At 39.5% G+C, this 23,452-nt stretch overlaps 1 protein-coding gene across 2 annotated transcripts; it reads right to left on the bottom strand.

The window, feature by feature from the left end:
• Positions 1-959: 959 nt before the first annotated feature.
• Positions 960-3,807, bottom strand: Scgb3a2 (secretoglobin family 3A member 2). Of its 2 annotated transcripts, none has more exons than XM_021151075.2 (3): positions 3,753-3,807; positions 1,246-1,508; positions 960-983 (listed from the first exon to the last, which is right to left on the bottom strand). In XM_021151075.2, exons 1-3 carry the CDS (start codon positions 3,805-3,807, stop codon positions 960-962), a joined length of 342 nt encoding a protein of 113 aa, XP_021006734.1. The 2 variants fall into 2 exon arrangements, with proteins under 2 accessions (XP_021006734.1, XP_021006735.1); XM_021151076.2 differs by having other exon boundaries at positions 1,312-1,508.
• Positions 3,808-23,452: the final 19,645 nt, after the last annotated feature.

Below are 23,452 nucleotides of genomic sequence, written 5' to 3'. Positions count from 1 at the left end.
CAGGCAAAAAGTTCATGGAAACTTAGTATCCTGGAACCTTGGCATTCCCATAGCAAGAATGCCCCAGATTTGTCCCTGCGATAGTGTGGAGGGTCTTGCATGCTTTCTTCCAGCATTTTACTGGAAAAGAGTTAGAAATCTCAGGGCAAGCTTAGCAATGTATACTTAGAATCTTCATTACAGTCAGGTATGGCAGTCTACATTGTATATTAGAAGAAAGTTGGTGAGTTCTTCTGACAAATGGAGATTCCCTACAGATACTTAAAAGAGCAGCCAAGTTACTCCCATATGCAAGAATTTACCATGGCCTAGGAAACAGGAGGGTTGTGGTTTAAGGAGGAACTACAGTGCTGCATTATTCATGAGAAGGTCTGCTAGAGCAGAACTCCCTGGTGCAAGCTTTCACAAGGTTCAAAGGAATAGCATAAATTGTGACTAGGTTGTGAAATCCTCTCCTGGCCCCTGTCATTAGCAGACTTTAGGTAGGGCTATTCATTATTCTCAACTGTAAACATTGCCTGGTTCCTGTCAATCCTTTGAAGGTATTCCTCGGTTTTGTGTCAGGTAACTTCAATATATCTTGCCTGCTGTGACACCCTACTTCTTTGCTTTCTGTATTATATAAAACTGATGCTAACTTTGACAAAGTTACATTCAGATACCACACTCCCTTGTGTCCATGTCTGTTTGTCATCCTTTACTTGCCGACTCCTGCCCACCTGTAACTGGAATCCTGAGTTTTCCTGCAGATCAAGGACCCGACTGAGGTCTGTCTCCAGCAATATTCTAGAATGAACACAGGTTGAGTCACAGATCTTTTCATTGCTTTATTCGTACTTTTCTAGACTCCCTAAACTCTGGGACATTCAGTCTACAAATGATAGAATGAGAGATCCAGCCAGCCAGAATGAGCAAATCCTTCTCTTCATACTCCATCCTTAAATCTCTTTATGCAGATTTTATACCAGGTGTGAAAGAGCCTCCTGGAAAATAGAAACAAAGATAAATATGATAAGCCTTCTTGCCTGTGATTAGTATGTTTCAAAACTATTTACTTTTAGTCTCCTATTTGACATTTTGCTGATGTTGAAGGAAAGACTCAGTGTCTTATCTAGGATCCCAAAGCTATGCAATGATATAAAATCACAGCTTAGACTGTTCAAACACTCTTTCTATAAATGCAAATGTTTGCCTTTTGGAGTCCCTGGGATATGCACATATCATGGGAAGAAATAATACACTTACAAATGATGGGAGGTTGTTCACATAGCAAAGGCTTCTCCCAGGGAAATAAGAACAAATTATAATTACCAGAAGCTTCTTCACGGCCTCAGAAGCCTCTGGCCCCAGCTCATCCACACACTTCTTCAGTCCTGCCACCAGATGTTCTACAGAAATGCCCAGGGTTTTCAGAAGCATCTTCAAGGGATCAAATGAGGGAATAATGTCGTCCAAAGGTACAGGTAATTTGTCAACAACAGGGATATTGTTGATGAAAAGGGCAGTGGCTGCCAAGCAAAGGGGAGCAAAGAGTGAAACATGGTACACCCATCTCTGTCTAAGACTCCATCCCATCCCTCTCTGTTCACCAACATCTCCAATCTACATGCGCTCCTTTGGGTTTCCCATCCATATTGTTGGTTTGGGGGCATGGCATATGACAGTTCATCTCCCTAGAACTTTCTGCAGTTAGCTATAGCACTTCTTTCCTCTTGTAGTCTGGTTTCTTTATAAAGATTATCCCTTAAAGAAGGCTGTAGCAGCCACTATATTTAAACAGCATCTTGTGTTGCTCTTCTCTCATAGTTTTTTCATATTGTTATCTACTATATTATATATGTGTTATTTTTACCAGTTTCACCCTTTCCCTAGTATAGAAGATCCATAAGAGGAAGGAGTTTGTGTTTGCTGCTATGCCTGATGTTCAGAACTAATTATGTCATGTAGTAAGGGAAAGTACTGAAAATTCATTCAGTAGGTACTAAAGAGGCATTGAATGAGAGAGTATTTTGTATATACTTTGTCCGCAGTGATAGCCTTCAGCCTAAGGAGACTTGCCATAAAGCTTCGCCAGTCAAGACCAAGCCTGGATGAATTAAATTAGAGTGAATGAAATCAATTCAGTTCAGTGCCACACCATAATTGTCACCAGTTAGAATAGGAACAGTTCTGGGTTAAGAAGAGGAGTAAATGCAATTTGGTACAAGATCAGAAAATCCTTGTGACGTTAAAATGAATGTGAATGTATATAGAATGGCTACCTATCTGTCTAGAGAGTAGGGCCAGAATGTAGAATTTCAGTGGATGTGGCCAATAACTAGATAATTGGGCAATGCAGAAAAAATCAGTCAAATAAGGTGTTTGAAAGCTTTCAATGCCGTACCCATAATTACAGGACTTTTCCCTAAGGACAGTAGGGAGTTATCAATGTTTTGCTGGGGGAAATTTCACTTTATATCTTTGAATTATGGAATAGTGGTCACAAGGGGTCAGGGAGGATGAGGGACAAAAAAAAGGAATAAATCAGAAGAGGTGTAGAGAGGCTGAACAAGGTACTTATAAAAGAGAGGTGTAGAAAGAAGAAAAGCTGTACATGGTTAGTTCAGCATGTATGAATGTAAGCATATATCACAGCAAAGCCTATCAATTTATACAGTAGACAAGTTAATAATTACAGCTTAAAATAAAGTTTTTTAAAAAAATCTGCTAAAAAGGAGAGAATTTACTTTGCATAAAATTGATAAGCAGAATAGAAAAATATGTGTAATATACTTTTATGAAAACCTGTGCAAATATTTAAATATATATGTGCATGGGACTATTCACCTAATTAAATTGTTTCTTAGTAGCTAAGATTTTTCTGAGGTTCATTATTTCTCTGAAAACCTGTTTGTTTCCTGATTCCTGATTCAAAGTATGAAACTGGAGCCTGTGGCTTGCCCTGTCGTCATCTTCTGTCACTTATTTTCCATTCAAACTTTCTCTTCATAGACTGCTAGTTATTTTAATCTGTGCTCCTTTCTGCTGTCATCTTTGTCTGAAAAAAAAAAAACTTTCCTTACACACTAAGGGACAATGAAATATTCAAATCTGGCAAATTTCTCAACAAAGAGACTCCAGTAAAGGCAACCATCTTGAGTGAGAATTCTGAGTACAGGTAGCACTTAAAATCTCACGGTTGATCTTCATAATGTTCACCTTAAACATTTCTGTGAGTTCTCTATCTTTCTGGATAACATTCATCATACACTTTACCCTTGGAGAGCAATGGATACAATCAAAGATTTTTCTCAAGGATCCAAACATCTCATCCTGATAGTTACAGAGACTCCCTCTCAAAGGACTCTCTCAGCCTTCTAAGGAGCCAGGTTCTGTGCCTTATTTGAAAATTAAGTACTTCACTCCCCAGTACAGCCACTGAATGCTGCCTGTACACCCCACTGGAGATTGCAGTACAGGAGTTTCTATAGAAAGCTCATCCTCTGACCCACTATAAGCTTACTTACAACAGTCTTTATAGATGATGAATGCACCTACTTCAGGCGATTCAATCTAGCCACCTAATTTACTGTGCATTAGGAGTAGTGTTACAGCTTGAGTGATGGAGGAGTTCCACTTTCTTCCAGCAGTTATCATTTTCTGTGACTCTGAGACTCCTTTTACAGTACTCTATTGCTGGTATGCTAGGATGAATTGTGTTACAATAGAAACAGAAAAGGACAGAGCTATCAATGCTCCAGATTGTGACTTACCAGAATAACCACAAATACCAATGGTCACCAGCAGAAAGATGGATACCAGCTTCATAACTGGTACCTGCGATGTTTTCCTGAACTTTGGAATGCAGTCAGAAAGCCCAACAAAATCACGGTGTCAATAGTTCTGCTCCCTGTCACCTGATGGCTGCTTTTTCTCAGAGGTACTAATATATGCACTGAAGACCTGAATTTCAACCACTGCCTGTTGACTTACCCCAGCAAAGAAGAGCATGAAGGGCAATCTTCCTAACTAAACATTCTGAAGGGTTTTCCACTTTTCATCACATTCTCATGAGAAATAAAGCTGTTCACGGAAGTAGTCTCAAGTAGTTCTTTCCCAAGCCCTAGCATAGAAATGATGACAGATGGCAAAGGATTTCCTCCTGGAAGAACACTAAAGCAGATGTGAATGCTTTCTGTTGGGATTGAGAGGAATGTTTTCCTATAGTTTGTTTTGTGTTTATTTAGCGTTTGGGGAACTGTATTACTTGTTGAACTTCTAAGATTTAGCTGACTGGAACTGCCACGTTTCTCTTGAACTTACCGATGGGTCAATATTCACATATTGATGAAGACAAGGTCACCAGATTTCTGTTACCTTTCCTAATGTCCTCTAGGAATCCAGGGGAAAATGAGCATGTATTTTATCTATTATCCACTATGTCTGTGTCATCTATATCATTGTCTCTATCAGTCAACACTCTAAAAACCCATCTATTTCCAAGGCTGCCCTTCTGGAACCCAGGGCTCAGCCATGGGACACCAGAATGACCACATTTGTGGTCATTTACTGGAGTTCACTGGGGGCATTGGCTGAGCATTGAATTCAAGGAAGGGTACAAGAAAATCTTCAATGGGAGAAATAGAGGACATACTCCAGGTGGTTTCTGAAATGACCTCACAACCCATTGATCATACTTTACAATTTCCAACACGTAAAAAATTCAAAAATGCTAAGAAGACAGTGTGCTGTCAGTCCCTTAATATTTGAGTTCAATCTTGACTCCATCTGATAATATGGTATTGCTTTAAAGATTTGATAAATTATGCAAAGGAATATGTATGCCAAATTAAAATTAATACATAAATCATCTGTTACTAAATTTTATAACATTTGACTCTCTCTCTCTCTCTCTCTCTCTCTCTCTCTCTCTCTCTCTCTCTCTCTCTCTCTCTCTCTCCCTCTCTCTCTCTCTCTCTCTCTCTCCTCCACCTCCCCCAGTCTCTTACTGCTCCTGTGAGTTCCTAGGCCCAATGCCATGTCATGCTCCTATACCATATAGCAAACTTTAATTACACTGATAGTCATCTCCTTATCTGTTGGCAAGAATAATTATAGAACAGAAACTGAATCTATTTTGAGTCTTCTCAATCCCTTTCCTGTATGTTTGTTCTTACATCCTTAGTGCCCTTCTTCTCATTGTAGATGCTCATATCAAGGTTTAGTTGTGAGTATCTTGAAGAAGTTATTTCCTCATTTTGGATCCTAATACAGAGTCCAGAAAAATTAATAGTTATGAGGAGTCTCAGTACCAGGTCCATATGTGATCATTTTATTTTTATAATAAACCTTCAGTTGATAAGTCTTCATGACTATCAAGTTATCTTTAATAAACACAGAGAACTCAAAGTATTGGGCTAGTTGTTAAGATCACTTAAAGATAGAATTGTTTTTATTATTGTGATAATATACATACATATATGTGTGTGTGTATACACATGCATATAAACTTTTGACAAATTTCAGGATTCCTTCTTGTTAAACATTCTGAAATAACGAGGAAAAGAAGAAATTTTTTCCAGCATAGAATAAAGCTGCAGCCTATAAATCTATACCCAACATTACACTGATGGAGGAAAAACTCATTGTGTTTCCATTAAAATCAATGAAATGGCATGGGTTTCCCACTTGCTCTACTCTTATTTAACGTGGTTTTAGACATCTTAGCTAGATCAATAAAACAAGAGAAATAGAAACTGTACAAACAGGAAAGGAAGAAGGCTAGCTACTTGTTTGCAAATGTACATGAGACCCATAAAGATTCTAACAATAAACACTTTCAGTAAAGTAGTAAAATGCAAATTAAACATGTAAAGATGAGTAGCTTTTCTATAGGTTAATTACAAATGTATAGATAAAGAAATCACAAAATCAATTACATTCACAATGACTTCAAACAAAAGATACAATTTGCTAAATGGATGAAACTCCAGAAGAACGAAGACCAAAATGTGGACACTTTTCCCCTTCTTAGAATTGAGAACAAAACACCCATGGAAGGAGTTACAGAGACAAGTTTGGAGCTGTGACGAAAGGATGGACCATCTAGAGACCGCCATATCCAGGGATCCATCTCATAATCAGCTTCCAAACGCTGACACCATTGCATACACTAACATGATTTTGCTGAAAGGACCCTGATATAGCTGTCTCTTGTGAGACTATGCCAGGGTCTAGCAAACACAGAAGTGGATGCTCACAGTCAGCTATTGGATGGATCACAGGGCCCCCAATGGAGGAGCTAGAGAAAGTACCCAAGAAACTAAAGGGATCTGCAACCCTATAGGTGGAACAACATTATGAACTAACCAGTACCCCGGAGCTCTTGACTCTAGGTGCATATGTATCAAAAGATGGCCTAGTCGGCCATCACTGGAAAGAGAGGCTCATTGGACTTGCAAACTTTAAATGCCCCAGTACGGGGGAATGCCAGGGCCAAAAAGTGGCAGTGGGTGGGTAGGGGAGTGGGTGGGAGGGTATGGGGGACTTTTGGGATAGCATTGGAAATGTAAATGAGGAAAATACCTAATAAAATTATATATATATAAAATGAAATGAAAAGAAAGCTTTCTCTTTTTATAAAATTTAAAAAAAAAAAAAAAAAAAGAATGAAGCTAACCAATGAAGTGAATGACATCTCCAAGGAAAATGATCAAAACCAAACCAACCAACCAAACAAACAAACAAACAGAAAACACTGAAGACAAATAGAAGACACCTGACTTTCTAGGCCCATGAATTAGCTGAATTAATCTACTGATTAAATTTCATTAAAATTTCAATGACATTGCTCTCAAAAAGGGAAAAACCAGTCCTAAAATTTGTATGGAATTATAAAGACTCCAGAATAACTGAAGCAATCTTCAGTAAAAAAGTGAGGTAACCTAATATCTGATGTGACATCACACTACAGAGCCATAGTAACAAAAACCATATGATGCTGGTACAAAAGTGGAATATATATCAATGGGACATAATAGAGTATGTATGCAGAATTATAACCCACAAGATTTGTTTTTACAAAGAAGCATATACTCATGAAAAGAAACACTCTTCAAAAAATCGTGCTGAGAAGACTTGGCATTCACATGTACCATGAATCTAGCACCCTATCTCTCCTTTGTTACTCAAACCTCAACTCAAAATGGATGAAAAACTTTCATGTTAGACCTGAAAACATAAACTTGTTAAAGGGAAACTTGATAGACATAGGTGAGTGAGGACTTTCTTGAGAGCTCTTTAGAGGTATGCTACTTGCATGCCCTCAAACAAAGACTGGTCTTCCTCTATTCTGGGAAGGTCCTCTCCAATGGAACACGAAGTTTCAGAAAAGATGCCCCTGGAGTGGTCAGGGAGAAAGTGGACACCTGCCTAGGCAGCTAAATCATCCAAACCAACTCTGCTGACCCATGGGATATAAGACATTGCAGCCAGATGGCCCTTATATTCAGGTAAGAACATTCTTAAGGATTCTAGTACTTCAGAAAGTATGGTAACTGAACTTATTCTGTGTATTTCAAAACCTTCTGCACAGTACAGGAAGCATAGATAAACCAAGTTAGGTAGTGCATAAAATGAGAGAAAAGCTATTCTGACAGAAAAGTAATATCTAGAATTTTTTTTAAAGAACTGTAACAAACAAACAGAAAAACCTGAGTACCACAGAACTAAACAACCCATTCAATAAGTGAGTTAGTGAAATAAATAGTTAGGTTTGCAAAAGGTGGAATATAAAAGGACGAGAATTGTACTTTTAAAAGTTCATTTTAGCTATTAAGAAAAAGTGAACTAAAGCTACAGTGAGATAGGTAGAGAGGGGAAGTGGTAGGTGAGGCAGAGAATACAGTGAAAATGTGTCACATACATGGAAGAAACCATCTTTATGAAACTCTATACTACATACAATGAAACTATGACAATGAATAAATTATAAGAATTAAAATGAACAGCCAAGAGGTAAGGCCTTTCTACTCTGACCTGAATTTTGCTATTGTTTAAGTAATTCAGATGTATTTCCACTAAGCATTAGTGAAACACACTGTGATGGTTAGTCTTCATAGTCAGTTTGACTGGGTCAGGAATCAACTGAGAGACAAGCCTCAGCGTGCACTTAGAGGACTGTCTTGATTGTGTTAACTAAAGTGGGAAGACATCCTCTCCCAGGATGTGAGATAGTGCCCTCTCCAGGGGTAGAGAAGACAAAGAGGTCCAAAGTTAATTGTCTTTTATTTTTCTCATCTTGTCTCAGGTGGGACTCGGGGATGTTTATAAATTATTGACATCCTGCTGATGAGGCACCATTGCTATACTTTTCAGACACAAAAATCCAGGTTCTTTCACCTTCCAACATTGCCTAGTGACCTGTGGCTTTTCAGGAACCCTCCAGCTCTTCAGCATCACCCCCACACACTGAGCAGGCACAGGCTCTCAGCATAGCCAGTAAGAAGGCAGCCATGTGGATTTAATCCTGTGTAGGGGGATAACACAATGCTACCTTGGGTCAATGGTTTTCCCACGCTTTACAGAAAAAAACCCAATTGAATGGAAGCCTGGAAGGCAAAAGCAGAGAGAATAACTGATTAATGGAGAGAAAACCAAAACAAACTTGGGGAAACAGCAGAAAAAGAGCGTGTCACAGCTGACTGGATGTTTTCAGTCAAGGCTCTGTAGCTTCAAATGGTTCTTGACTTTAAAGATTTGGAGAAGAAGACAGAAGACAAAACAGAATTTTCGATGCCTTTTTTAGAAAGCAATCTGAGGTAATTTGTTAGACTGAGAACAGCTAGTCTCTGAGTAGGTTGAGATCTCATAACTTTCTATTTTTTGTACTATTCTATCTCACAGCATGTGCCCAGCACAGAAATCAAACACATGGTACACATGCATGCTTTCAATCAAACAAGTACGGGGTATCTGAAGGCTTATCAGGGAAGTGTGACACTTGTATTCTAAACCATGATTAACTGAATGGGATTGACATTTGATCTCAGAAGACGTGACTGGAGGTCTTAAATGGGAAAAGAAACACATTTAGAAACAAAAAGGCAGGGCTTGTGTCCAGAGTATTGGTCATCGCAAACCTGTGATCAGCTACAATTAGCTCCATAGCAACAGGGTGCTCCCACACCTACCCTGTACTCATTAACTTCTTTTGTGTGGTCCTTTCTGGTGCATGGGTCACTGCCAGGGAGCTGGGGCCTTTGGCTTATACTTCTGCATTTTAAATAGTAACCTGGCAAAATCTAACAGTGGCACCTTCTTTTCCCTTTACTGTCAAGCTTTGGCCTTGGACCATGCTGTACATGGGAACTGCATTTCCTCGCAATCTGTGTCGAAGTGAACGTGACCACAATCAGTGACCCTCAGAGTTCAGACTGCACTTTCCCAGAGTAAAGGAGTGGGATTAATGTCTTGGCTAGAACTTATTTCCTTTCTATTAAATGTTTGCACTCAGTGTGGTTTTAATGACCAAGGTCCAGTGCTGGGGTAGTTGCAGGGGCTCCTGGCAAGCATGGTGTTTGCGGAATACTTCTCCGGCTTCTTGAGGCCTGTCAAACATTGAGGGAGATCTTTTCCTGCTTAAGTGCCTTATTCTTGGTTCTTAATTATTAAGAACAGAGGTGCCAAGTGCAACAGAAATCAGGTTTGGAAGCGCGTATCTGTATTCTCAGCAACAGGAGATCAAGGCAAGAAGATCAAGAGTTCACAACTACAAACTGAGTTTTCGGCTAACATGGGCTACATGAGACCTTATCTTTATTGTTTTGCTTTGTTTTGTTTTGTTTTGTTTTGTTCTGTTCTGTTCTGTTCTGTTCTGTTCTGTTCTGTTCTGTTCTGTTCTGTTCTGTTCTGTTCTGTGTTAGAGTGGGGATTGAGAAAAAAAAGGTAAAATTGCAAGTCATTAAAAAAATCATGAGGATTTGAGAAATTGATACTGATTAAGAAACACTGAAATTGTGGTATACATATGCTCTCTTGTGGCCAAGATAGAGATTACACTGAAGTTTGTCTATAGAGCAAAGCATATTTTTAATTAATTATTTTATTTATTTACATCCCAACTGTTGACCCCTGCAGGTCCTCTCTCCCAGAGTTTGTCATCCCATCCCCTCTCTCCTTTACCTCTGAAAGGGTGAACACATACATACATACATACACACACACACACACACACACACACACACACACACACACACACACACACACTTCCTGGGGCATCACTTCTTACAAAATTAGGGGCATCTTCTCCCACTGAGACCAAATAAAGCAGTCCTCTATTATATATGTAGAGAAAAGGGAATATTCCTCTATTGCTGGTAGGATTACAAACTGGTATAATCTGTCTGGAAATCAATCTAGTGGTCCAAAAAAACAAAAAACAAAAAAACAAAAACAAAAACCTGGAAATAGTTCTACTTGAAAATGCAGCTATATCAATCCTGAGCATAAACGGAAAATATGCTCTGCCATACCACAAGGACACGTGCTCTACTATGTTCATAGCAGCTTTATTCATAATACCCAGAAATTGGAATTAACACAGATCTCCCTCTATCAAAGAATGGATACAGAAAATGTGGCTCATTTACACAATGGAATACTATTCAACTATTAAAACAAGGACATCATGGATTTTGCAGGCAAATAGATAGAACTAGAAAATATCATCCCGAGTGAGGTCACCCAAACACAAAAGGACATGTATGGTATATACTCACCAAAAAGTGGATATTAGCCAAAAAGTACAGAATACCTATGATACACTCCATAGATCCTAAGAAGTTATACAAGAATGAAGGCTCAAGTGAGACTGCATCAATCCCACTTTGAAGAGGGAACAACAACAACAACAAAAATCACAGGAGGCAGAAGGAGGGAGGAACCTGGATGAAAGATGGGAGATTGAGTGGAAAAGGGTGGCAGGATCAGTTACGAGGGATGACAGGAGAGAAGCAAAGGGCAAGAGAATGAATGGAAATATTCTGCTGCTGCTGCTGCTGTTGATGATGATAATGACTATTACGAAGATGCAGGGAGTCAGGGGTGGAAGAAGGGGGAACCTCTAGAAAGGACCAGAGACTTGGGATGTGAGAGGCTCTCAGGACTCAATGGGTGTGACAGCCAAAATGCCCAACAGTGAGGGGAAAGGGAAGTGTATTAAGGAGTCATCTTTCACTTGTGTGTTTAGAGTCACTCCAAGATATTTTATATTACTTGCGACTAATGGAAAGAGTGTTATTTCTCTAGTTTCTTTCTCAATCTGTTTATCCTTTGAGTAGAGGAAGGCTACTGATTTGTTTGAATTAATTTTATATCCAGACACTTTGCTGAAGTTGTTTATCAGCTGGAAGAGTTCTCTGCTATAATTTTTGGAGTGACTTAAGTATATAATCATATCATCTGCAAATAGTGATATCTTGACTACTTCCTTTGCAATTTGTATCCCTTTGACTTCCTTTTGTTGTCTAATTGCTCTGGCTAGAACTTCAAGTATTATATTGAATATATAGGGAGAGAGTGGGCAGCCTTGTCTGGTCCCTGATTTTAGTGAGATTGCTTCAAGTTTCTCTCTATTTATTTTCATGTTGGCTATTAGTTTGCTGTATGTTGCTTTTATTAAGTTTAGGTATGAGCCTTGAATTCCTGATCTTTCCAAGACTTTTAGACTTTTAACATGAAGGGGTGTTGTATTTTGTCAAATGCTATTTCAGCATCTAATGAGGTGATCATGTGTTTTTTTTTTCCTTTGAGTTTGTTTATATAGTGGATTGTGTTTATGGATTTCCATATATTGAACCATCCTTGTATCCCTAGGATTTAGCTTACTTGATCATGGTGAATGATCATTTTGAAATGTTCTTGGATTCAGTTTGTGAGAATTTTACTGAGTATTTTTACATCAATATTCATAAGGGAAATTGATCTGAAGTACCCTTTCTTTGTTGGGTCTTTGTGTGGTATATGTGTCAGTGTAATGGTAGCTTCATATAAAGAATTAGATAGTGTTTCTTTTGTTTCTATTTTGTGGAATAGTTTGGATGATATTGGTATTAGGTCTTCTTTGAAGGTCTGATAGAATTCTGAACTAAAACCATCTGGTCATGGGCTTTTTGGTTGGGAGACTTTTAATGATTGGTTCTATTTCTTTAGGGATTACGGGACTGTTTAGATGGTTTATCTGATTCTGATTTAACTTTCGTACTTGGTATTTGTCTAAAAAAATCATCCATTTTGTCTAGATTTTCCAGTCTTGTTGAGTATAGGCATTTTTTAGTAGGATCTGATTTTGTTTTTTAATTTCCTCAGTTTCTATTGTTTTGTTTTCCTATTCATTTCTGATTTTGTTAATTTGGATACTGTCTCTGTGCCCTCTAGTTAGTCTGGCTAATCTATCTTGTTGATTTTCTCAAAGAACCAGCTCCTGTTTTGGGTTTTTGTTGTTGTTGTTGTTGTTTGGTTTTTGTTTTTTATTCTTTGTATAGTTCGTTTGGTTTCTACTTGGTTGATTTCAGCCCTGGGTTTGATTATTTCCTGCCATCTACTCCTCAACAGGGATGACATTAGCTGAAGTACTCAACAAAGGGGAGAGAGAACCTGTAGAGACCATAACCACAGTTTAGGCACAGCCTCCAATTGAGGGATGGGGCCACCCATGCATCTCAAAAATATCAACACAGAATTGTTCCCAGCTAAAGAAAATACAGGAACAAAGAGTGGAGCAGAGACTGAAGAAAAGGCCATCCAGAGACGACGCCACCTAGGGATCAATCCCATCTACAGACACCAAACCCAGACACTATTACTGATGCCAAGAAGTACTTGCTGACAGGAGCATCCTATGGCTGTCCCCTGAGAGGTTCTGCCAGAGCCTAACCAATACAGATACAGATGTTCACAGCTAACCTTCAGACTGAGCACAGGGACCTCAGTAGAGGAGTTAGGGGAAGGACTGAAGGAGCTGAAGGGGTTTGCAACCCCACAGGAAGAACAACAATATCAACTAACCAGAGCATCCAGAGCTCCAAGAGACTAAACAACCAACCAAAGAGTACACATGGAGGGACCTATAACTCCAACTGCATATGTAGCAGAGGACTGCCCTATCTGGCATAAATAGGAGGGGAGTCCCTTGGTCCTGTGGAGGCTCAATGCTCCAGCATAGGGGAATGCTAGGGTAGAGTAGGTGGGTTGGGTTGGTGGTTAAGGGTGATGGGATAGGCAGTTTCCTGAGGGAAACTGGGAAGGATGGGAAGGGAGAATAACATCTGAAATGTAAATAAATAAAATAACCAATTATATATATGAAATTTCTCTCTTACAATTTAGAGAAAATAATTGATTATAAACTTTAAAGCCAAAAAAGAACATTTTGAGATGGAAGATTGTTGCGTTCTTGGTGATATGTTTGGTTTGGTTTTTAGTTTTTGCTCTATTTTTACAATGATAAGCCCACAAAATGAGACACTATCTGCCAGAAAGCTTGGATGCTTTCTTACTGAATTTATTAATATGTGGGAGTGAGGGGTAAGGGTGCAGAGAGGAGGGTGATCAAATAGGCTGTTGGACCAGGAAAGACAGACACTTCTAGCCCTTATGATGTTCACAGTGTACTCAAGTAGTTAATGGTGAGGGTACCAGCAGGATCATTCTTTCATTCCAGGACCTTGATAAATAAGCAGACTTTCTGGTGAACATGGGCTGGTAAAATACTCAGCCTCTCTTTGGATTCTTTCATTTGTAAATTGTAGTGCCAAGACTTCAAGATATTGTGATTAACAATTGTGGGGAATATTTTGAAAGAATAGAGCTATATATAAATCTTGGAAAGGAACTTAGAAAGTAGCACCAGTGAGAGATGCACAGACCACATTCACATGCTTATGAACAGACATTACCACCACCTGTCTGTCACATGCCTGTGAGTGTTCCAAAGTAAGGACTTTGGACAAAGGAATGCCACAGTACTTCTTTCGGTCTTGAATGTATATATCATCTCATTGAATTCATATTCTTTATGTGTACTATGAAACTAAGAGAACAAAGAATACCACTTTGAATGGTTATTATAGTTCAAGTATATCATATGGAACAGTAATAAAAATACTAATCAAAGTGATAATGGCCAATATACTGAATTTTTGCTTTATTGGTTATATTTCTAAACATTTCTCTGAATTATTGCTTGAATCTTCACAACAGCCTGTGGTGTACGTACTCATGTTCTTTATCCCTTGTAGAGATGAGAGTTTCTGAAGCTCAGAAAGGATACATCTGCTTCTGTTAAAATAAGAGGATGAGAGGGATGCCTGACACAGACATCAAAACACCAATTACTAAAAGCCAGAGACTGCTGCTGGAGTCAAGTATAAGTCATGGGCAGACAGCTGGATTGTGTGTGTGTGTGTGTGTGTGTGTGTGTGTGTGTGTGTGTGTGTGCACTGAAATTCACCCACAGGAAAGTGTGGATGGGGAGGCATTTCAGGCATCTAAGAGCCCTAGGAAAACAATGGAGACATTGATAGCATTGAAGACTGTCTTTTCTCTGAGAGATTTAAAAAATAAAAATGGAGAGATGGAACAGAACCAGATGGCAGTGTGAACACTGTGAAGCAAAATTAATAAGATTCACATAGAAACTGAAAGCAATAATTTGCTGGTTTGACTCTTTTTTTTATTGGATATTTTGTTTATTTACATTGCAAATGTTATTCCCAGTTTACCTCCCCCCAGTCCCCTGACCCATCCCTTCTCCCTCTGCTTCTATGAGAGTGTTCCCCCACCCATTCACCCTCTCCTATCTCCCCACCCTCAAATTCCCCTACACTGGGGTATATTGAGCCTTTAGAGGAGTAAGGGCCTCTCCTCCCATTGATGCCCAACAAGGCCATCCTCTGCTACTTGGCTGGAGCCATGGGTCCCTTGATGTATACTCCTTGGTTAGTTGTTTAGTCCCTGGGAGCTCTGGGGGGTCTGGCTGGTTTATATTATTGTTCTACAGGGTTGCAAACCCCTTCAGCTCCGTCAGTCCTTTCTCTAACTCTTCAACTGGGGACCCCGGGCTCAGTCAATGGTTGGCTGAGAGCATCCACCTCTGTATTTGTCAGGCTCTGGACAAGCCTCTCAGGAGACAGCTATATCATGCTTCTGTCAGCATGCACTTCTTGGTATCCACAATAGTGTCTGGGTTTTGTGACTGTATATGGGATGGATCCCCAGCTGAGGCCATCTCTGGATAGCCTTTTCTTCAGTCTCTGCTCCACACTTTGTCTCTGCATTTGCTCCCAGTTTGACTCTTTATTTATTTATTTATTTATTTATTTATTTATTTATTTTACACTCCATATTCCATTCCCTGCCCTCCCATCCACCCTACGACTGCTCCACATCTCATACCTCCTCCCCACCCCCTGTCTCCACATGGACGCCCCCACCCCACTCCACCTGACCTCTAAACTCCCTGGGGCCTCCAGTCTCTTGAGGGTTAGGTTCATCATCACTGAATGAACAGAGACTAGAAAGTTCTCTACTGTACATGTGTTGGGGGCCTCATACCAGCTTGTATATGCTGTCTGTTTGGTGCTCCAGTGCTTGAGAAATCTCAGGGGTCCAGATTAATTGACACTGCTGGTCCTCCTACAGGATCGCCAGTTTCTTTCAGCCTTCCCTAATTCAACAACAGGGGCCAGCTGCTTCTGTCCACTGGTCGGTGCAAGTAACTGCATCTGACTCTTTGAGCTGCTTGTTGGGTCTTCTGGAGAGCAGTGATGCTAGGTTCCTTGTTCTGAGTGCACCATAGCTTCATTAATAGATAGTGTCAGGCCTTGGTACCTCCCCTTGAGCTGGATCCCACTTTGGGCCTGTTGCTGGACCTTCTTTTCCTCAGGCTCCTCTCTATCTCCAACCCTGTAATTCTTTCAGACAGAAACAATTATGGGTCAGAGATGTGACTGTGGGATAGCAACCCCATCCCTCACTTGATGCCCTGTCTTTCTGCTGGAGGTGGGCTCTATAAGTTCCCTCTTCCTAGAGTGGGCATTTCATCTAAGGTCCCTCCTTTTGATTCTTGAGAGTCTCTTACCTCCCAGGTCTCTGATGTATTCTAGAGGGTACCCCACAACCTCCTATCTCCTATAGTTGTCTGTTTCCATTCTTTCTGCTGGCCCTCAGGGCTTCAGTCTTTTACCTCACCCAATACCAGATCAGTTTCCCCTCTCCCTCCCCCACGTCCATTTTCCTTTCTAGGTTCCTCCTTCCCTCCCAATTTGTAGTTGCTTTCTTCTCTCTCTAGTGGCATTGAGGTGTCCTTACTTGGGCACTTCAGCTTGTTAACTGTTTTGAGTTCTGTGGACTGTATGTGGACTGTATCTTAGTTATTATGTAGACCCCCCCTTTTTTTTTTGCTAATGCAACCAATGTGACTGTCTTTCTCTAAGGCAGCATGAAGTGTCACTGGGAGAGCCTCACCCTTTCAGAACACAAGCTTCAGGTTTCCCTTTTGTCCATAATAAGAAGGCACTATAGTGATGTGTAGACAAGTCAGGATTTGTCTTAGAAGGCATAGTTCAAGACACAAATGTGCTAGCTCTTAGTGTGGTGAGTTATGAAAATGACCTTTATGTTCAATAGTAACATGAGATATTGCAAAATACTAGTGTGAAGCACAGGAATTCTCCTTTGAAACTAAATTATTAATATAATATGAATTTCTTGCATGCCATACAGAGAGGTATATGCAGAGGGAACCAAATTTCAGGCCACAAAGGTAAATTTTAAATGACCAAAACTAAACTCAAAATCCATTTATTTCTAACGTTCTGTAACTTATTAACCTCTCTACATGTTCGTTTTATTGTCTGTAATTAATTCCACTTCACAGACTTGCTGACAGGAGTAATTGAATGTGATACATGCACAAGGTGCTAGACGTGTAGCGTTTGCTCAATTTATGATATACAATATATTCAGAGTAAGTAATATTGTAGAAGTGGGCATAAAATAACTGCAGATGAGCAGATAGGTCTGAACAAATTGCCAACAAAAGATAGGAGATGGAAATGGTAGAGGCTTGGAGAAGGGAGGCACTTCATCAATGAGAATGGCACATTCTATAGGGGCAGGCAAGCTATCTTTAGTTTTTATAGGAAGATATGAGGTGAGAATTTAAACAGTGCATATAGTTATAGAATCTGGAGCCTAATAAAACCTTGACTATATTTACAGAGCCATAGAGAATATGTGTGTTGGTAGGTATTCTATTTTCATGTCTATTGCGGCGATAAAATATCCTGACAAGAAATTTATGAAGGAAAGTTTTATTCAGCTTAAAATCCCAGATAACTATCCATCAGAGAACTTACAGGGGCACATGACATGTCTACAACCAAGTACTCTAGTACATATTTTTATTTTTCTAAAACTTTAAAACTATTACAAAGTAAAACATCTTCTTTTAATGGCAAAATATAGGTCATTTGGTAGGGGTCTGAACTAAGGAATCACCAGTGAAAATATAACTAGTCAAAGTTTTAGAAATTGGCTCATTGTGGTTTGGTGACTTGGTTATTGCAGCAATGAGACCTTTGAGAGAAAGGGGTAGAATCAGGTCTAAGAGTAGTAAGACCTACTCCAAGGTCCTCTGCCTCTATGGGCCATTGGAACTATAGCCTCTCACATCAGAAAGAGCATCCTAAGTTGAAGAGATAATCCTGGAATAGGGTACAGTGGTAGAAAAGGAATAGGAATGATATAGACCAACTGCACATCATAGCAATAACTGCATAAATCCTTGCAGAGCCTGGAGCAAAAGTGACTCTGGTGGGTAATGATGATGCTCTCAAGGAAAGTGGAAACTCTCAAAACAACTGACAATAAGATTTATTAGATCAACTTTATATAGCACAGGACCTGTGTTGGAAATGCTCATGGGAAAGCAAGGCCAGGCAGAGTCTGCAAACATAAACTGTACATTAAAGACATGAGAAAGACCCGAGCATTCATTTCGAATGTGCAAGAGGTCTGTCTTGAGTGACTGCGCCAGAAGGGGATCTCCTCCAAATATTTGCGGTTACTTCTCATGTTTACCCATCAAGCTATACTTGCTTCCTGCACTGCCTATGTTTCCTTATTTAAAATGTAGTAACTTAGTACCTAATCTTTGCCCCTAGATATACATTATAATCTTTAACTATAAAATTCTTTGGCGTCTAGATGTCACATAAATTCCCTTCTTTCCATAAACATTTGTACTTAACAATTGGAATACATCCCTCTCTTTGTGCTGAAGGTTTAATCATTGCTGGAGAGGACTCGTGACTGGCTAAGGAAGAAGACATCTGGAAGGAGAGACTTGGTCTTTACAATGAAAAGGCTGGATGGGAGGCACTCACAACTGTTTTGTATGTGACACAACCAATTTTCCTCACCAGTGTCTTGCACCTTTAGGAGAAAATAGGATAAGAGAAGAAAGAAGACAGGAGATGGATCCCAAATATAAAATGAGCATTTCAGTAGCTTCACTAGTAACCATTTATTAAGTTTATGATTGTGTTTGTCATAATAGAATTTACAGGCAATATGTTACTTATTTCCCATAACAGTTCATGAAATATGTTCATGTTCACAATCCTTATTTCAATATCTGAAATCCCACAGACATCTGAAGAAACAAATGTTTTCATTTTATGTTGTAGTTCCATTAATAATAAAATTTGTCAAGAAATTTAAGGCACTTATTTTTTTGCAGACTATGCCCAACTTAAAATGGTCTCACTTGCTCATTTAACAATGCTATTATAGTAACAAAGTGTTCCCATATAGTCATTCTATTTATAACTCAATAAGTTATATTTAATAGTATACATTATTATAATTTATAAATATATCATATTTTATAATAATTCACATATTAAAATTTATCACTTATAATAATATTTAAATAATATTTATGATAAATCTAATATATATATATTATATATGAGTATGTATGCATATATATATATATATACACTCTTAGAGCATGCTGATATCATGCAACTTAGATTATTATATACATTAATATGTATATATAATAATATATACATATACTGTAGGCATGTTGAGAACAGGCTAGTCTCAAGTAGAATGTTCTGAAGGTTAAGTATACTGAATGTGTTTTCTCTTATCTGAATTATCAAGATGCAAACAAATTGTGAGTTTAGGAGCATCTGCATGATCTATGGTTTGCTGGGATATCCCTGGCCTGTTTAATAAGAAGAGTCTGGTGTTTTGATGAGGTACCACAGGCACCGTGAGCTTTCTGTAATGCAGTGAGAAGTAACCTTACTAAAACACACATAGATAGACAGGGGGGAGGTGATAGATAGATAGATAGATAGATAGATAGATAGATAGATAGATAGATAGATGATAGACAGATCTATAGATAGACACATGAGGGTGTGCATTATGTAAATGTGTGTATATGTATGTGTATATACATGTAAGTTTCTGAGTTTGTGTGGTGTGTGTGTGAATTCTAACACTTGTCTGATCCCAAGATTTTTGTGAAAGACCTGTGAAACCTAAGTGCTAACCTTAGTTCTCAGTCACACAGGCAAGCTTTGAGCTGAGAGCCATCCTTCCCCGAGAACTAAGCATGTGGTCATCTTCCAGAGTGCTGGCAATTGTAGTCACTCCACAGCTGGCTCCACAATTATTCTGGAAAGCAAATAAATGAAAGAACTATCTTTATAGAGTTATAGTCTGAAAAGCACCTGTTGGCCATTACATCATCAGAGCTGAGGTGCTGTAGGGTTTTGTTCTGGACAAGAAACAAACTGGTTGTTTGATTTCTGGGAAGAGGGCAGAAAAAAAGAACAAAGTAGCCACTAGCATGTGTTTGACTACTGAGGTGTGGAAATGGCCAAGGAAGATTTCTAGGTAAGAGCACAAAAATAAAACAAAACAAAAACCTCCTTTTTTTTTTCATGCATTTTGTTGTCCAGTGTTTGCTATTATCTCCTTGACAATACTTTTGCAAATTTATAAAAATTCTGTACCAAAAAAAGTGATTAAAGGGATCCACCACCACTCACAGACACACACACACACACACACACACACACACACACACACACACACACGAACATACACACACACACACACAAACACACACACACACACAAACACACACACACACACACAGTGTAGTTATTTGACTTCATTGGGTAATTTACTTGATTATGGAAATAAAACTCCTCATATCCAGTAGTTTAGTCTAGTAAAGAAGATAAATAAAAAAAGAAGAACAAATAGAACTCTTAATTTAGTGCTTTATTATGGAGACAGACAAGGACTGAGTGTGACTGGATGAAGAAGAAACTTCTGTGATGGATGTCTTCAAAACAACTACATGTGTTTGCCATCTCCAAACCCTTCCCTTTTATGATTCCCTTTACCCTTTATCTCCATCTTTTGGGATTCATGAAAATGAAATTTATATATTCCTTCCCCAACCCCTGATATATATTAAATACAGGTAAAACTTGTTGAATGAAACTTTCACTTTACTATTCCTACATGCTAAGGAAGTAGTAAAGTTGAGGTATTTCCTCTTGGGTGGGAGATCAGCAGAAGAACAGAACTAAGAGCAAAAATTAGCTGTCACTCATAACATGAAAATAAAGGAAACATAGTTCCTGTCTCTGTGTAAGGTGAGCAAAATGTACCCGTTCCAGGAAATAATGAAGGCAACTGAGACACCATTATCTGCCTTTATCTGAGTCCCTGGGGTGATGTGTCAGCATTGCCTTGTTCTGGGAAAACATTCCTCTTAAAATAACAAAAGTAAAACCAAACACACTCTACAGATGAAAAGCTTCATAGGAAGTTAAAGATAGAGAACTTGCTAGACTAGGCCATCTCAAAGAGGGAACTTCGGTTGGGCCTTAGACATTATTAGCAAATATCTAAAGGTATAGCATGGAGACAAATAGAATTCCTCTGAGGCCAATGATGAGATAAATGACTGTTTCAAAGGAGAAAGAGGAAGAGAGAAGAGTCCACTTTAAGAGGAGTGTAAGTAAACAGACCTCTTCAAGAATAAAGGGCCTCTCAGCCCTTCGGTATTCCTCAGTTGAGAATTCTTGGTTTAGCTCTATACCCCACACCAGTCAGAATGGCTGGGATCAAAAATTCAGGTGACAGCAGATGCTGGCGAGGATGTGGAGAAAGAGGAACACTCCTCCATTGCTGGTGGGATTGTAAGCTTGTACAACCACTCTGGATATCAGTCTGGTGGTTCCTCAGAAAACTGGACATAGTACTACCGGAAGATCCAGCAATACCTCTCCTGGGCATATACCCAGAAGATGTTCCAACTTGTAATAAGGACACATGCTCCACTATGTTCATAGCAGCCCTATTTATAATAGCCAGAAGCTGGAAAGAACACAGATGTCCCTCAACAGAGGAATGGATACAGAAAATGTGGTACATTTACACAATAGAGTACTAATCAGCTATTAAAAACAATGAATTTATGAAATTCTTAGGCAAATGGGTGTATCTGGAGGCCATCATCCTGAGTGAGGTAACCCAATCACAAAAAAGTCACTTGATATGCACTCAGTGATAAGTGGATATTAGCCCAGAAACTTAGAATACCCAAGATACAATTTGCAAAACAAGAAAATCAAGAAGGAAGACCAATGTGTGGATACTTCATTCCTCCTTAGAATAGGGAACAAAATACCCATGGAAGGAGTTACAGAGACAAAGTTTGGAGCTAAGACGAAAGGATGGACCATCCAGACACTACCCCACCTGGGGATCCATCCCATAATCAGCCACCAAATGCAGACACTATTGCATATGCCAGTAAGATTTTTCTGAAAGGACCCTGATACAGCTGTCTCATATGAGGCTATGCCAGTGCCTGGCAAATACAGAAGTGGATGCTTACAGACATCTTTAGGATGGAACACAGGGCCCCCAATGGAGGAGCTAGAGAAATTACCTGAAGAGCTGAAGGGGTCTGCAACCCTATAGGTGGAAAACACTATGAAATAATCAGTAACCCCAGAGCTCATGTCTCTAGCTACATATGTAGCAGAAGATGGCCTTGGCCATCATTGGGAAGAGAGGCCCCTTGGTCTTGCAAACTTTATATGCCCCAGTACAGGGGAATGCAAGAGCCAAGAAGTGGGAGTGAGTGGGTAGGGGAGCAGGGTGGGGAGAGGTTGTAGGGAACTTTTGGGATAGCATTTGAAATGTAAATGAAGAAGATATCTAAAAAAAATTTTTTAAAGATAAAGGGCCTTTGTTCCTTGTATACTTTATTGGAAAGATGCAAAATTGCCTTTATTTCAGGGGGTCACTGGCCTTGGGCATGGAAGCAGAGCTCTCCATTTCAGGGCAACCAACAAGTATTTCCTTTTAACATTGTTGGTTTTAACCTGAAGGTCACTAAGAGTTGTGATGAGTGGCCTCCAACTCAGGGCATGGCTAAGATGGAATAGTAACTGCATTTACTATTTTAAGGTCACCTTCTTTTTTGTTAGCTTGGGTCAGGAAAATCTAAAGGAAAGCATCCACTGCTGTCAGACTGTAAGACTCAGTCATTGGCTCATCTAACCTTGCAGTTACAGGACTAATGGACTTTATCACTCATGGAGGTGTCTGCTCTGTACTGGGATCCACTGTTCCCCATCATCTGAAGTATCAGGTTTGAGTTGATGACCAGCAGATCTGTAGTACTTAAACCTCCACCTGAGGTTCAGAAATACGACAGCTGCACACATTGGAAATGCATGCTGAAATGGCCACCTAACATGTGATCAACTTGAAGGAATGACCATCCAGAAAGTACCCCACCTGGGGATCCATCCCATAAACAACCACCAAACCCAGACACTATTGCCAACAAGAGCTTGCTGACAGGAGCCTGATAAGGCTGTCTCCTGAGAGACTCTGCCAATGCCTGACTAATACAGAAGTGGATGCTCATAGTCATACATTAGATGGAGCACAGGGACCCCAATGAAGGAGCTAGAGAAAGGACCCAAGGAGTTGAAGGGATTTGCAGCCCCCTAGGAGGAACAACAATAACCCCAGAACTTCCTGGGACTAATCCACCAATCAAAGAAAGCACTGGTGGCTCTAGCTGCCTATGTAGCAGAAGATGGCATGTCTGTCTTCAATGAGAGGAGAGGCCCTTGGGCCTGTGAAAGTTCTATGCCCCAGTATAGAGGAATGTCTGGGCCTGTAAGTGGGAGTGAGTGGGTTGGGGAGCAGGGGGAGGAGGGAGAGGATAGGAAATTTTCAGAGGTTAAATTAGGAAAGGAGATAACATTCGAAATGTAAATAAAGTAAATATCTAACTAAAAAAAATTTCAAAATGTGTTTGCATCCCCCCTAAAGCTATCTGTATTTCTTT

Source organism: Mus caroli, unplaced genomic scaffold (genome assembly GCF_978045245.1).
Source record: "Mus caroli unplaced genomic scaffold, Mus_caroli_1 scaffold_19, whole genome shotgun sequence".
NCBI classification, from domain to species: domain Eukaryota; kingdom Metazoa; phylum Chordata; class Mammalia; order Rodentia; family Muridae; genus Mus; species Mus caroli.
The sequence above is the reverse complement of the archived record's forward strand: the minus strand, read 5'-3'. Positions and strand labels throughout refer to the sequence as shown.

Bases quoted from the DNA above. Each gene is read 5' to 3' on its own strand.
- Scgb3a2 (XM_021151075.2), bottom strand. From the start codon at position 3,807: ATGAAGCTGGTATCCATCTTTCTGCTGGTGACCATTGGTATTTGTGGT. The intron at 1,509-3,752 runs GTAAGTCACAAT...TTTGCTTGGCAG, and splicing joins TGGTATTTGTGGTTATTCTG to CCACTGCCCTTTTCATCAAC. The intron at 984-1,245 runs GTAAGTGTATTA...TCTATTTTCCAG, and splicing joins TGAACAACCTCCCATCATTT to GAGGCTCTTTCACACCTGGT.